Source organism: Coloeus monedula, assembly GCF_965178545.1.
Source record: "Coloeus monedula genome assembly, chromosome: 9".
NCBI classification, from domain to species: Eukaryota; Metazoa; Chordata; class Aves; order Passeriformes; family Corvidae; genus Coloeus; species Coloeus monedula.
The window spans coordinates 29722813-29737991 of NC_138789.1; the positions used below are offsets into that span (position 1 = coordinate 29722813).

The 15179-nt window shown below is 46.4% G+C and overlaps 1 protein-coding gene across 1 annotated transcript in view; it reads left to right on the forward strand.

Moving 5' to 3' along the window:
- The window catches only part of PATJ (PATJ crumbs cell polarity complex component), a gene marked incomplete at both ends in the record, with an annotated part of 131708 nt that extends 121922 nt beyond the window's left edge, over positions 1 to 9786 (forward strand). Inside the window, 6 exons of the mRNA XM_082286781.1 lie at positions 1306 to 1346; positions 1615 to 1737; positions 2818 to 2922; positions 6256 to 6359; positions 7871 to 7994; positions 9640 to 9786. Coding sequence (XP_082142907.1) covers positions 1306 to 1346; positions 1615 to 1737; positions 2818 to 2922; positions 6256 to 6359; positions 7871 to 7994; positions 9640 to 9786 — 644 coding nt within the window. The remainder of the gene's footprint in view (positions 1 to 1305; positions 1347 to 1614; positions 1738 to 2817; positions 2923 to 6255; positions 6360 to 7870; positions 7995 to 9639) is intronic.
- Positions 9787 to 15179: the final 5393 nt, after the last annotated feature.

Consider the following 15179-nt stretch of genomic DNA (forward strand, 5'->3'; position numbering starts at 1 on the left):
CCACTTCATTTATATCTTCGTTGCTCTTGAGTGCATGAAGGGGTGTTTTGTAATGAGAAAGTCACAATGCCCAGTTTGCAGTTTGCAGGTTTAGAGAGCATTAAATCCACGACCTGCAGTAGCCTGGGGAGAGTTCCTCCAGGAGTCGGGAATCTTTGCTCACGTCTGACCGTGAGCAGGAGGAGAAGACATTTCTTCTGCCAGTTTGCAGGCACTGGAGGAGCCTGGTGGCTTTTGGGCAGCCTTTCTTGGGCTGTGTGGACAGGCCCTGCAGCACTGGGAGGGCATGTCCTGACCATGATTTGGGGTCCCCAGGGCTGAGCTTCCCAGTGCCACGGACCTCAGCTGTCCTGGTCCTCCTGCACAGGCACACCTGCATGGATGTGGGGAGTGCTGGTGTTGGGGGGGTAAGAATCGTGGAATTTTGGAAGAGACTAATTCTGCCAGCCTTCAGAAAGGCTCTTAAAACAGTTTCATTAAAGTTGATACAATTAGGGGTGGGTGTAGCCAAGCCTGGGACCTCACTACACCATCAGCTTGTAGGGCTGAAAACAGTTTGAACAATGCCTCTGAAGTCCTTATTTTCCTTTCTCCTTTTTCCTTTTCTTTCCATTCTCCTCTCTCCCCTCCCCCTTTCCCAGTTTCCCCCTTTCCTCTTCCCTCTTTCCTTTCCCTCTCACCTTTATTCCCTTCCCCTTTTCCTTGCCCTTTTCTTTCCCCTTTTCTTCCCCCCTTTCCTTCCCCTCTCACCCTTATTCCCTTCTCCTTTTCCTTCTGCTTTCATCCTTATTCCCTTCCCCTTTTCTTTCCCCTTTTCCTCCCCTTTTCCAATATTTTGAGTACTTTTCAATGCCCTATGACTGGATCCACACCAGCCTGACTTCTTGCCTGTCCATTATTTTCCAACACAGCACAAACGGGAAGAGGAAATCCCTGGAACTGCACCATTCCCAGAGCCCTTTGTGCAGGGCCGCTGTGATTTAGGAATAATAAGGCAATCTTTAATTGAGTGAAGGCACAATAGGGCTGTTCTCCAGGCTGGCACAGTGCTGCTGTTGCACAGATTGTGGCTGGGCTACAATGGGAGTCACGGTGACATCGAGAGCCGGAGGGATTGCACCGCATTCATCCTTCCTCCTCCTCCTCCTCACGTGAGCAGCCCTGCCTGCCTTGGCACAGGAAGGCTCCACTCCTGCTTGGTGATAACTCTGCCTAGGCAGCAAGGGACCGTTGTCACCTGACAGTGTTATCTCTTAATTATATTATCTCTTAATTACAGAAGCTAATTGTTTGTTTCTTTATTAGGAGGAGCCGATATGGGCCCAAGGACTGTGGAGATAACGAGGGTCAGTGAGTTATTTTCTATCCATTCATAAAGCCGACTCCTGTCAGTGAAGTTGTTCATTTTTGCAGCATTTCTCACAAGTCAAGCTGTATTGTTTGTGTTTGCAGTCGGATGTTGGATGTGTGCCTATGCTTTGGGTGAGGAAATGTGTGTGTCAAACCCGTTTTCTCCCTGTTCCACAAATCAAAAGAGCCAGTTATTGCCATACCCTGAACACGGACCTCTGCGAGTTGCCCCAGCTGCAGATGTTTGGTTTTGCTTTGTTTCAGGGCCCAAATGATGCACTGGGTGTCAGCATAGCAGGAGGGAAGGGCAGTCCCTTGGGAGACATTCCCATCTTCATCGCTATGATCCAGGCCAGTGGAGTGGCTGCTCGGACACAAAGGCTCAGAGTGAGTGCTGGGGTCCTCAATATTTCCTGTTTCATCTCCCACGTGTCCCTTGAAGCCTCAAGCACCTCTATGTTTGCTACCGCTGATAATCTCTCACAGATTACTCTGCCTCCTTTTATATAAAAGCAAAACAAACAAAAAAAAAAAAAAAACCCACCCCAAAAACCAAATCTGCCCTTCTCTTCCCATCCTGGGAATAATGGTGATTGCTGCCCCTGAAAGTGATGTTAAGAGAAAGAGCTTAAATGCATTTGCAGTGGTCTTAGAATGTCTGTGTTCATCCAGGCCCAGGCAGGGCAGCAAGAGGGTCTCTGGAAACCACAGGTATTTTGGGAACTCCAGGCTGGGTATCATTTAGAGCTCAAACCAGGCAGAAACCAGATGAGAAATGAGTTGTTTGATCTTAAGGCACCTATAAAGAAACAGCAAAATAAGGCACTTGTATCAGACCCACAGCATGTGTGGGTTTCCAGGGATGGCCATGGTGAACACTTCCAATTTTGGAGAGAGTTGCAAGGAATCATGAGGATTGAAACGAACTTATTATGCAGATCCACATGCTTTGGCCCATGAGATTCATTAGGACATGCTGCTACACTCCTGCCTTGTCTCTAATGGAATTAAACAATGGCAGGGTCGAGGTCATTTTTGTGTGTAGGAAGAAGAAATCATCCAGGTTAATTGGATTAATATCAGAAGTTCCTACTCTCTTATACAACATTCAGCATGTGCTTACATGGTCTGGAAGAATATGAACTTGTCTGCACATTCAGACACAAATGAATCCTTTCTGGATGGCAGGACAGCAGTGAAAATCTCCCTCTCTCTCTGCTTGCAAATAGAAAAAGTGAAATACAACCCATCTTTGTTTCTCTGATCGTATTGTTAGTGGTAAAAAAATCCGTATTGTCCTTGCTCCGAAGAATGGGAAACGATCACTGGCAGTGCAGAATCCTCACAAAAGGGATCCTGCAAAAGAGAAGCATGACTATGCAGTGCCAAGTTCACCAGGAATTTTAAGCATTCTTAACTTTAATTTTCCCTAATGCTGTTAATTTTCCATTGCTGTTGTACTTTCAGGTTGGAGATCGGATTGTCAGCATTAATGGGCAACCTTTGGATGGGCTGTCTCATGCAGATGCAGTTAATCTACTAAAGAATGCTTATGGGAGCATTATCCTGCAGGTATGGTGATAAATTGAACATGCAGCTGCATCAGGGTAGATAAATGGCATTCAGGAATTAAAAAAAAAACCCTGAGCATCCCTGGCACAAGGCATCACAGAATTGCAGGGTGCTTTGCTGGTGGGAATTACACAGAACAAGAGCAAGAAATCATTTCCATTCAAAAATTCTTCATTGCCATTCATGCAGGCTGTGAGCATGGTTCTATAAAAGCATAACAAAGAGAACAAAATGACTTGTTGCCACACGTGATAAATCAACAAGCTTCCAAGTTGTGGGTTTTTTTTTTTTTAATTGGAAGTTAACTAGGAACAAGAAAATGTGTGTGTGTGCTTGTGATGTAACGAGACAGAGACCCACAGGGTGGTTTCCTTGTCCTTGAAAGAAATTCTAGCAGAATTTAGGAGAAATGATGGCATCATCACTGAGGCAGTGCTGCCTGGAATTGATTGTTCTACAGGTAAAGGATAAAAACACTCAAGAGAGAAAACAGTGCTGTCACTGCTGTGTTTCTGTCGTAGCTAAGAGGGACATCTTCTGCCACATTGCTTCTAATTGCTGCCTGCCACTGCATTGATCCAGAGTTTATTTTTATGTTTATACAAAGAAATGGGGAAAATACTTGCCAGAGAGAATTCAAAATTCTACTCGTTTGCAGAATTATTGCAACAATTGGAAAACAAGCTGAAGACACCACTAAAATCTACTCTTAACTCTCTTTATCATCCCAGCATTTTGGATTGGAACACATCCTGAGGGATTTGTGCAAGCTCCTTGCTTGTATTATGACACAAATGTGACTATAAAAAACAGGGGGAAAAAAGAAAAAAGGGAAAAAAGAGGCAATGAAATGATAATAAACTTAGTTTTAGACTTGCTTATTCTTTGTTTTGTCTGTCCATGAACTGCTGACCTCGTGAGTGATGAGCCAGTTCCAGAGCAGATGGTGTTTTGTGTAGTTCCATTGAAGTCAGAGGAAACACACAGATTTACACCAGCTGAGGATTCTCTGTTAAATTATAGTTATCATATTGTTACTAACATTGCGTAATTTCACTTTTCATGTCAACGGTATTCCCTGAATAGAAAATTAAAAGCTTGATGCAGAACCTAAAATTGCTCATCTTGAAAGCTGTAATACAGCTCAATATTGCTCCTCATCATGGATTTAAAAATATTCCTGATGGAGCACTCTGCCACTGGGTTGCTCACACAAACAAAGAGGTTCTTCTAGAAGTGCCACTGGGTTAAAGAGCTTCTTCTGGAAGTGTCTTTGGGTTTGTCACTTGGCTGTTTTTCTTCCACATTTTGGCTCCCTGAGCATTCTGTCTCATTAAAATGAGCTTGATGCTCTTTGCAGATGATACAGGTTTTTTGGGATGGAGTAGAGTCTGTTCTCCTCTACTAAAAATCTGTTCTAGGAAGGTGGGATGTTGTACTTTAACACCTGGAGTGGTGTCAAAGCGTGGGTCTGATGGTTCCCCACCAACCACAGGTACCTCACCACCACCAAGCTGCTCTTTCTTTATCACAACAATCCAAATGGAATAATCCTATCTCTGTGATGATCGTGACTGATGTGCCATTAAGTAATTCTATTTATTATCAGGGTAGACCACTTCATGGCAAGCTGCTCTGAAAGGTCAGATAATTGTGTGCAGTGGGGTGGAAAGGCTTATTATGGGAATGTCCTGGGAAGGAGTTTGTAAATGCTGTTTGCAAATGGGAGATTAAGGTCTCAGGGGAACAATCATCCCTCTCGGCTGTTTTGATGCCTTGGTTTAATTTAATTTCTTTTCTGCAGGTGTAGTAATGAGATAAGGGGGAGCTTTTTTACAAGGTTGTTGAACTCTCATATGTTCTTGCTGCCAACTGAAGATTTTTGAATATAGATTTATTTTTGTTTTATTGAACGACAGAAAAAAAAAAAACAACAAACCCCACGACAGATCCTGGCTGGAATTCCTTACCCTGATGCCATGGGAAGGGAACCTCGGAGGGGTCTTTGCTGGCTGAGCCAGGTGCTGCTCTCATCTGCTGGACCCCTTCCTTTGGAGCATCCTGGAACCCAAGTCCTGGGATGCAAAATTTGCATGGAAACCTCTTGGCTCTATCACCCTCTTGGCTCCAGATGATTGGGAAGAGGGAAATATTGCTATGGAAGAATTGTGAGCACTCACTTAGAACAGATTTATAGAACAATTTTTTTACTTTGAAAAGGGACATTTTCCTTAAGCCACGTTCACAGCAATGAGTGGAAGAAGTACCTGCTCACTTGGATAAAATAAGGCCATAGCTAGAGGAAATACTGGAATTATTCTTCCTGGCTGTTTTTCACTGTGTCTGAGCTGAACTCCTGTGCTGCAGTAAACGTCAGGCAGAGAAGAATATCTCCTCAGAGGGAGATGGAGTTAGGGGATAACCACAGCATGTACTTGTTGGGAAATTGATGTCCTTTCAGCTGTAAATACTTCAAATCCAAACCACTTCGTGGTGGTTTCTTTGAAAATTTTCCAGAAAAAAAAAAAAAGGCAAATAAAAAATCAGCATCAATGAAAAAAAAATAAAGTTATTGCCAGGGCCTTCACTACTCTCTCAGAAAGAATTCCTTCCCGACATCCCATCCATCCCTGCCCTCTGGCACTGGGAAGCCATTCCCTGTGTCCTGGCCCTCCATGCCTTATCCCCAGTCCCTCTGCAGCTCTCCTGGAGCCCCTTCAGGCCCTGCCAGGGGCTCTGAGCTCTCCCTGGAGCCTTCTCCTCTCCAGGTGAGCACCCCCAGCTCTCCCAGCCTGGCTCCAGAGCAGAGGGGCTCCAGCCCTCAGAGCATCATTCAGGATGGTTTCAGAACAACAGAGGACCCAGAACTGGGAAGGTTAACAATCCAGTTTGTTTTCATGCTAAAAATTCAGAAAAGTCAAAACCGAGGATTAATTTGTTCCCTACTCATCAAACAAACCAGTCTGAGCTATTTCAGGGTACTTGCCTCATAGTCTTTTGGATCTTGGTGTTCTCTTAAAGGTTATGATGGTTTCATTCAAGACCCATCCTGGACCCTTGTGTTGACTCTATTTCCTTGGAAAAGTAACCTTTTTCTCTGGATTATCCAGAAAGACTCTTCCCCTTTGCTCAGTGCCCGAGTGATGGTCACGTGAGGGCAAGAGAAAGCTTCAGAGCAAAATTAGCATTGAACCCCCAGAAAAGTGGCTGCTCTTACCTGAAAGCGAGGAATTAGCAGGAGATTTGAGTGGAACTTGGTTTTAAAACTTGCCTGGGGAAAAAAGTCAGCAGCTGATTTTCCAAATGGTGTTTCCTTGCATCCCCCTTGCCCAGGTGGTGGCTGACACCAACATCAGTGCCATTGCCAGCCAGCTGGAGAGCATGTCCACGGGCTGCAGCCTGAACGCGCCCTCCGAGCACCCCGCCGAGGATCCCGAGTAAGTTCCTGCTCTCCTGCAGAGCTGGGGTGGATTTCTGGGCAGGAGAAGGGGTGCAAGGAGGTCTCTCCCATTGCTTCTCTCTCTAATTTTCCATCACCTTTAAAATGAAAACTCTGTGACCTTCCTTCCCCAAGCTGATGATGGGCTCGTGTCTGTCTTTGCCTGCTGACAGAAATTGCTTGAGTAAACAAGCACAAAACGTGTTTCCAAGCACTACTTCTGGGTGTTTTTCAAGGAAAAAATATCCCCTTTCTTCCCTAACGTTGTGCTGACATGGTAGTTCTGCCCTTGTCCGTTGGCTTCCTCGTCTGGAAGGAGTTCTGATCATAGAAATTTGAAATAATTTGGTATTGGCAGACTGATGCCAGAGGTGTTAAAAACACCTTTCAAAACATGTAAGTCCCAGGACTTTGTCTTTTCAATCTTTTTAGCTTTGTAATTTGAAAAAAATCTGATTAAAATAATTCCTGCTTGCAGCACCTGTGTGAGGTGATGGAAGTTGGAGATCCAGCCCTGCCATGCATCATTCTCCATTGTGTGCTTTTCACACTGTAGCATCCCAATTACCATTTTGAAATTCATTTGGTCTCCATTTCAGCTCATCATCTTCATTATGTTCTTCATTTTCATTCTGTGGTTCATTCTGTTTATTTTAAGAAGTTGCTGCCCTACCTCAGGGGGGTTGAGTGTAAAAGTTGAGCTATTTGTGCTGCATTCTGTGGTCTTGCAATGTGAGATGGTGGTTTTATTGCTTCTCTCAAAGGAGAACTGCTTGCTTTACAAAAGGATTTGTATTCTTTTTTCATATCAAAGCAGTAGGGAAATTTAGAAGTGAAAATGTGAAGCAGAATTAGGTAGGTCCTAAAAAATGCACAGATATTATTCAGCTTGGGCTGCACCCTTAGATAGGTGGAAGATGTCAAATGGCTTTCACAGAATCATGGAATGGTTTAGGTTGGAAAAGCCCTCCCAGATCATCAAGTCCAACTGCCAAGGCCACCACTGACCCATGTCCCCAAGTGCCACATCCACACAGCTTTTAAATCCCTCTGGGGATGGGGACTCCACCCCTGCCCTGGGCAGCTGTGCCAATACCTGACCACCTTCTGTCCACAACAGTTCTTTCTACATACACAGAAATTACTAATTTCAAATTTGAGATGGATAAATTCATGAGCGGCCTAAACTCCACCAAAAAATCTTCCTTTGTTCAGTGTAGGCAGAGAAAACCCCCCAAAGAGTTCAGGCTCAAAGTGACGAGCTCTGGAGTTATGAGCACAGGCATGTGGGTATAATATAAGAATACAGTAATTAAAAATAAATTCTTCCAAGTGAGGAGCTGGAGCACACGGGAGCAGCCTTTGAACTACTCTGGGCTTTGAAGGAACATTCCAGTGCCAGGGTCATGGTTTGTGACTGTGTGAAAAAACTCATGATAGATAAATGTCTCTGTAAGTGTCCCCAGAGACAGACATTGCTTATCTAAGTGATATTTATTGTGTTTCCAGAGCACCTCAACCTAAGATTATTACTTTGGAGAAAGGCTCTGATGGACTGGGATTTAGTATTGTAGGGGGGTATGGAAGTCCCCATGGAGACCTGCCCATTTATGTCAAGACTATATTTGCCAAGGTATCTTTTATTTTTTGTTTTCTCCCCTTTTTTTCTGTATTATCTTTAAAAATAATCCTAAGATTGGGCTTGGATAATATATTATGTAGCAGAAAGCAAAATGTACTGTCTGAGTACGTTGCTGTGAGTTAGGGGACCCAGAACTCATAGCTGGCTTCTCAGTTTGTATTTCCTATTACTGATGGCTGAAACAAGACACTTTGTCTCAGCAAAATTGCTCTGTGTACTTGGGAAACTTGGGTTTGTACATTAAAATATTTATAAGGCAGTTTTCTATCTGTAAATCTCCAGGAGATTTCCAGGAGGTGTCGAAGGCATCCTTTTTCCCACTGTGCAGGAGGGAGGCAGTTGCAGAGGTGCTGTATCCTGGTGAAAAAAAAGGAATTAGCCCATCTCTGATCCCAGCCCTGAGTGTCTGGGGGCATTGGGGGTCCCTGCCAGGTACAGAGAGCTCCAGCCCCTGAGGCTGGGGAAGAATCATAATACAGCATATGAAGGAGGGAGAAATGCCCCTTTTTCCACCCATCCCCTGCTAGAAATGAGCTCAGTGTGGGCCAGCAAGACACATCAGGCATGGCCACATCAGGGGAGTTGTGGAAATGGAAGAGGAGGGAAGAAGAACAGTGGGAATTAGGGATACTTTCCATGAAATAATTTTGAAGTCAGTCACATGCAGTTGTTTGCCCTGTCACTTGTGGCAGCACTTGTGGCAGGGTAGATGATGTCTTTGAGAAAACTTTGAAGGTAGAATAGAAGTCATGTCTCCTTCTGCTATTCTGGGGCTCAAACCGTAAATATCTGGCCTTTTTACAGTTTTCAATTATTAAAATATTGTCCCTTTGAGCTGGTGCTTAGGGTTACGAGTTTCTAGGTGAGAGCACAGCTGAGAAACCCTCAATTGGAACCTAAAGTTCCTGCAGTCACTGGGGTGGGGCAGAAGGAGACACTGTGAGCCAACCTCTGGGCAGGCAGGGCTTGGGATTTAGGTAAAAGAACTTCACTGAGGCCTCTGGAGGAGAAGAGCCATTTCTAAAGCTCTCTGGAAGCTTTTCAGGACTGTCATAGAACTTTTTAGGTTGGAAAAATCTTCTGAGGTCATTGAGTCCAGCCATTTTTCCAGCACTGCCAACCAGTGTCCCCAAGTGCCACATCCACATGGATTTTAAATCCCTCTGGGGATGGGGACTCCACTGGGCAGTCTGATCCAGTGCTTGGCACCTTTTGTTGAACAAAATGATCCTGATGTTCAATCTAAACAACTCGAGGCCATTTCTTCAGCTCTGTCTGGGGTCCGGAGCAGTTCCCAGTTTGTTCCCTCTGCCTCCCCCCTTTTTTAGCTGTTTCTCTGCCCTGGGGCATGGAGCACATTTCAATGCTGCTTTAACAAGCCTCTCCATGATCGTAAAATCCAGAGTCAGTCTTTCCCTGCCTTTTTTGAAGGAAGAGCCAATTCCCTTCTTCCTGGGCGTATACCCTGGCAGGGTGGGGGAGCACCAGGCGGTGGTCGAGGCACTCAGGGGAAGCTCAGCACTGCCATTTCTCCCGGCCATGAGGGATTCCCAGTGCTCCATCCCTCATTCCAGGCAGCATTCCGGGTCCCAGGAGGCCCGGTGTGCCACGGCTGATCCCTGGTTTGCCGTTGCAGGGCGCGGCGGCCGACGACGGACGGCTGAAGCGCGGGGACCAGATCGTGGCCGTCAACGGGGAGGCCCTGGAAGGCGTCACCCACGAGCAGGCCGTGGCCATCCTGAAGCGCCAGAGGGGCACGGTGACACTGACAGTGCTGTCCTGAGCATCACAGAGATAAACACAATTCTTTTAGGCCATCAGTAGAGCTGTCAAACACTGCCCAGCCCCCGGCAGAGCCTGGCAAACATGGATCAGCCTTCCCGCCGCTGCCAGGCCGCGCAGTGCGCATCTCCAGCTTCATTCAGCCTCCCACGTTTATCAGCCTTTCTCCCCGCCCTCCACAACTTCTGGTGGCTTTGGAGGTTTCTCTGGACAAGTTTAATTAAGGAACTTCAAAGGACGAGATTCGTTCTGCTTTATTTAATGCGTCGGTTTGTCCCCGCTGGTCCGAACCCCGGTTGCGACTGCTGAACCTGGAATCAATTCGCACACAAAGGAGAATTCCGATCATCAACTGATCTCATCTGATGAGCAGAAATAAATGCCGAGTGACTTGTCATCTCACTCATGATTTACTTATGCTAATTGTTCTTTCAAGTATGCCAGAAAACATTAGCAATGTAATTAAATTACCACTGTTCCAAATGATGAAATATCAAATTCTCCTCTGGGAAATTATTTGTGCTCGGCACAGTAAGTCTGATAGTCAAATGTGAACTTCTCATGTTTATCTCTTTGGGTAGGTCTATGGAAGTTAGTCAGAGGTAATTACTGTGATGTGTCAATTTGCAGCCCTTAGCATGAAAAATAAACGAGGGGAGAGGGAAATTTATTTTTTTAGGCTTTTAAAACGTTTGAGCCTTTTCAGATATTTAGGCAGCATGAACAACAACAGCGTAGCTCAGTCTATTCTAATTATATTTTTTAAGAAGAAATGTGCTGTTATATGCCAGGCATGTCGCATACAAAGGCAGTTGTTGTCGTGCCAAGCTGCAGCATAATTGTTCATCCTGAAACTTTCACGAAGACAAAAAGTTTGCTTCGGGAATGTGATCCTGTAGTTCTTGGAATGACGGTGAGCAGTCCCTCCAGCTCGATGGAGTTCATCCTACCCAGCAAACTGATTTATATTTCTGGGAGTCTCCCCAGGATCAGGTAGTGCAAGGAAGAGGCTTTCATGCATCACAGAGGATGCTCCTCTCTTGGGGCTGCCGGAGTCAATTTTGGGTAACACCAGGCACTACCAGGCAGTGCTGGGATGATCTCCCACAGCCAGCTGCAGCAGTTTGGGATGATGTTTCTCAGTCCCCTCCAGCGAGTTGGGCAGCTCAGTTGAAACCTCAGCCAATTTTTGGGGGTCTGAAGCTCACAAGGAGCCTTTCCAAGGCCGGTCCCACTCCACTGTGGAGGTGGGAGTGCAGGAACGTTTAGCCAAAAGTTCCCAGCTTCATTCCATGTCCCAGCCATCCTGCAGTGATTATATGAGCATGACCTTGGTGATTTAGCAGAGGAATTTGGCAGGCAGATTCCTGGCAGTGCAAGGCATTGTGGGTTAATCTTCCTATCCAGAGGAGCAGGAGGGGTTTGGAGGAAGCAGCCCAGCCTGACTTGGACTATTTGGCATAATTTATAATGATGATGTAGCTGGGAGAAATGAAAGGGGGGGCGGGGTCAAAATTGGTTGCTCATTTTGTGTGAAAAATTCCAGGAATTAAATGGAAAGAAGGTTCAAAATCTGCAGTATAACTGAGCAGTGCAGGGGGGTGTTGTTCTGTGTCATTTAGTGGAATTTTCCCCATTTTGCATACAGGAACAGGTCCTGAAGCAAGCTGAACTACACTGAGACAGGAATGCTGCGATTAGTTCTCATGGAGAAGGGTTTTCCTTATTTCCTTAGAAAGTTTTCCATAACTTTAGGTAATCACAAAGTGCATTTAGCCTGCTGGAACCATTGGTGGGTATTCCCTTAAGAGTGCCCGGAAGAGACTTCTCATTTTCAGTGGATTCCCAGTGTCCTGTTGGATTTGCCAAGTGAGGTGTGAATGGAATCTTGATTGCAGGAATAGCTCCAGATGTAGAAAACTGGGGAATTCTTAACAAACTGCTTGGGTTGCACAAGTATCCGAGGCATGCAGCAGTTCAAGGTGAGATGTGAGGAGGTGCCCTCAGCAGCAGTGTGTGGAATTTACCAACCAAAGGGAATGATTCCTCTGTCCTGTTGTTTTTATAGCCGCTGCGTTCCGACTCTGAGACGTTGCCACATTTAATCAATGAAGTTGTACACGGCTATTTATTAGCCTGTGATGCACATGCAGTTCATAGACATAAATAGAATTTATGGGCTGAGACATTTTGCACTTCTCGTTGCTCAGAAGGAGAGAGAACATTTTCTGCTTCCTGTAATTTGCACTTTGTGTGTTTGAGTATATTACTGCCAAAAAATTATATTGCAAATAATTGATAAACCGGTGACCACGCTCCACGTGCAGGACCAAGGCAGAGAATTCAGTTTGCATCATGCTTGTCTGGGTGGAGGTGTTCTGGTTTGTTTAGAACTTTATTTCTGCGCAAGGGAAAAAGCAATTAAACCTCCTGATTGTATGTTTACGTATATCAGTAAAAGGAGACGTTTTATGACTTCAGAGGTTCTAAATAAAGCTCAGTTGCGTAAGTAGTTGTGCATTTGTTTTATTCTGTATTTTAATTTAGGTCAGAGTTAAAAGCTATTGCATGAGATGTTGCCCTGGTATCCTGTCTAAACCTCCTCTGGCACAACTTTTCCTCCGTTTCCTCTTGTCCTGAAGGTTCTCCTGCCTTGGTTTGAGGACTCAGCTGTCAGAGCCTTTGCTTTAGAAGGGCCTTGTGCTGTTCACAGTCCCTCCATCAGCTTCCTCTCCTGGAGAGACGTGGAATAACCTGCAGTTGGCAGTGACAGCATCAAGGACATCTTTGACATCATCAGGAGCCATCTCAGGGCTGTTGGCATTTCTTGACCAACTCATAACCAGGTTGTGATGTGGTGGTGTTGGGTGGGCTGGTGGGGACAGCAGGTCAGCCTGGAGGGATGAGAGACTCCACCTCATTATCCTGCTCATGAGGAACCATTGTAATGCCCCTAAATTCCCTGTAATTAATCCCGTGGTGATTACCACCCTGGAAGTGTGACATCCACAGAGCCTGTGGGGGTAATGTGATTATGCCAGGATGGAGCAGTTAATGTCCCTCTGCCTGAAAGAACTGGGATGAATTAATTTAATGTCACACATGTATAAAACATCGGTTTTTACAGTTGTGCTGAGCACTGATGCATAATTCCATTATCATTTTTCTCCACGGCTTCACACATCTGTGTCTGGAATTGGGGTGGATTGATGGCCTGGTTCAACACTGCCATGGTCATTGTTACCCCTCTTAGCAGGGCTTGTTCCCTAACATGCACATTCCTGTGATAGCTGCACCTTCCAGGATGGCAGCAAATCAGAGAGATCCGTGCTCTGCAGCATCCCCAATGGAAAAGGAGCAAGGATCACCCTGACTTTGCTTTTAGCCTTTTCTAAGTGGGCTCTGAGGGCTCTGATGCCTTCCCAAGGGTGGGGGTGTAGCAGAGTTTACTCCCAATTCCTGCACAAAAAAGGGGAAATATGCAGTGGTAGCATAAACTCTTATTCCCTCTTTAGTTAGAATCACAGAATCCCAGAATGGTTTGGGTTGGGACAGACCTTAAAGCTCATCCCATCCCACCCTCTGCCATGGGCCAGGACACCTTCCTCTATCCCAGGTTGCTCCAAGCCTGATGCAACCTAAGGAATTCCTGAACAGTTAAAAAGCTCATAAGGAATGTTATGTTTTGCAGGGCAGATGTTTCCATGTAAGGCTTTACAGTCCCATTTTGAGAAGGATGAGGAAAACAGGATAAAGATCCCTGGTTCTGGATCTGCAAGGTAAGCACTGGGCCAGGGCTGGGTCCTGGTACATCCTCATGGAACCACTCCAGACACCAGGCAGGGAAGGCTGCCCCGGGCCCAGCACGGCTCCAAGTGTTGTGCTCCGGATGCTTTTACTGCTGAAGTGGCACTAGATGGAGCAGTCGACAAAATATTGCATTTCTGCAGCCTTCAACCCAGGGCTGGAGGCCCAGCCACAGGAGCTGCCCCCAGGGATGCTCTGAGGATGCTCCATCTTCTCAGCCCAGCCCAGGAAAGACAAACTCCCAAACTGTGAGCTGGCCCTTCCCTATGAACAGGGGCGTGCTGCAAAAAGGACACACCTGGGTGCAGTGACAGGAGGTTTCCAGGGAAGGAAATCATGGCCCATCTCACTCCTGCTGGTAACTGCCTTCCATCCTGGCAAAGATAGGGTAAATTGGCCCTTCCACACTGAGCTGTGGGGACAGAACAAGGGCCAGCTTGACCCCACTGACCCCAAAGCAGAGGAGCAGTCGCTGTGCCCGACACGCTGCCCCTGCAGCAAATAAATCTGCCTTTGCTGCTGAGACATTTATCTCTTCTAAGGAGATTAAATTCTGCTGAGAGTTGCTGCACTGACACCGTCCAAGCTGCTGATGGGGCAGGTTCTGGGTGATAACCATGTCAAGAGGAGATGTTTTTCTTTGGATGGATCCTGGAATGGTTTGGGTTGGAAGGGACCTTAAAAGATCATCCAGTTCCATCCCCCTGCCATGGGCAGGGACACCTTCCACTATCCCAGGTTGCTCCAACCTGGCCTTGGACACTTCCAGGGATCCAGGGGCAGCCACAGCTTCTCTGGGCACCCTGTGCCAGGGCCTCCCCCCCCTCACAGGGAGGAATTTATCCCTGATCTCTGATCTGCCCTGCCCTCTGGCAGTGGGAAGCCATTCCCTGTGTCCTGTCCCTCCATCCCTTGTCCCTGGTCCCTCTCCATCTCTTTTGGAGCCTCTTTAGGCCCTGCAAGGGGCTCTGAGCTCTCCCTGGAGCCTTCTCCTCTCCAGATGAACACCCCCAGCTCCCTCATCCTGTTGATGCTGAGGATGATTGAGTGACAAGGTTCTCCCTGATCGCTGAGGGGCTTCAGATGAGACCCTCAGAGTCCCCCCTCCTCTCCCCACGCAGCAAAAGAAAGGGATACACTGGAAATGCCCATAAGGAGAGTGGAAAAATCATGTTCAGCCGAGCTCCTCGTCATTCTTTCCCTTCATAGCTGAGGGGCTGCTGGATGCTGAGCCTGTAAAGATCATTAGATTAATTCCTTTCCTTGCTGTGACTTAATTGTCTCCATTTGTCCTGCGCAGTGCTCAGGCCGGGGGTGTGTTTCTCCTTGCCTATATTTAGTTTGATCTCTACAGTGATATTTGAATATATAAATTAAGGCTGGCTCTGGCTCTCTGTGGCACTGAGATCCCACAGATGATTTTTTTGTGCAATATTGGTAATTTGACAGCAGGATTTTGGGCACTGGGAGATGCCAAGGGCAGCATCAACCCACCCATGATCCCTCAGGATCCCCATGAGCAGAGGAGCTGCTCCAGGGGATCACCCTGCTCCTCCCTGGGGAGATGGTTTGAGAGGCAAAGAGGAA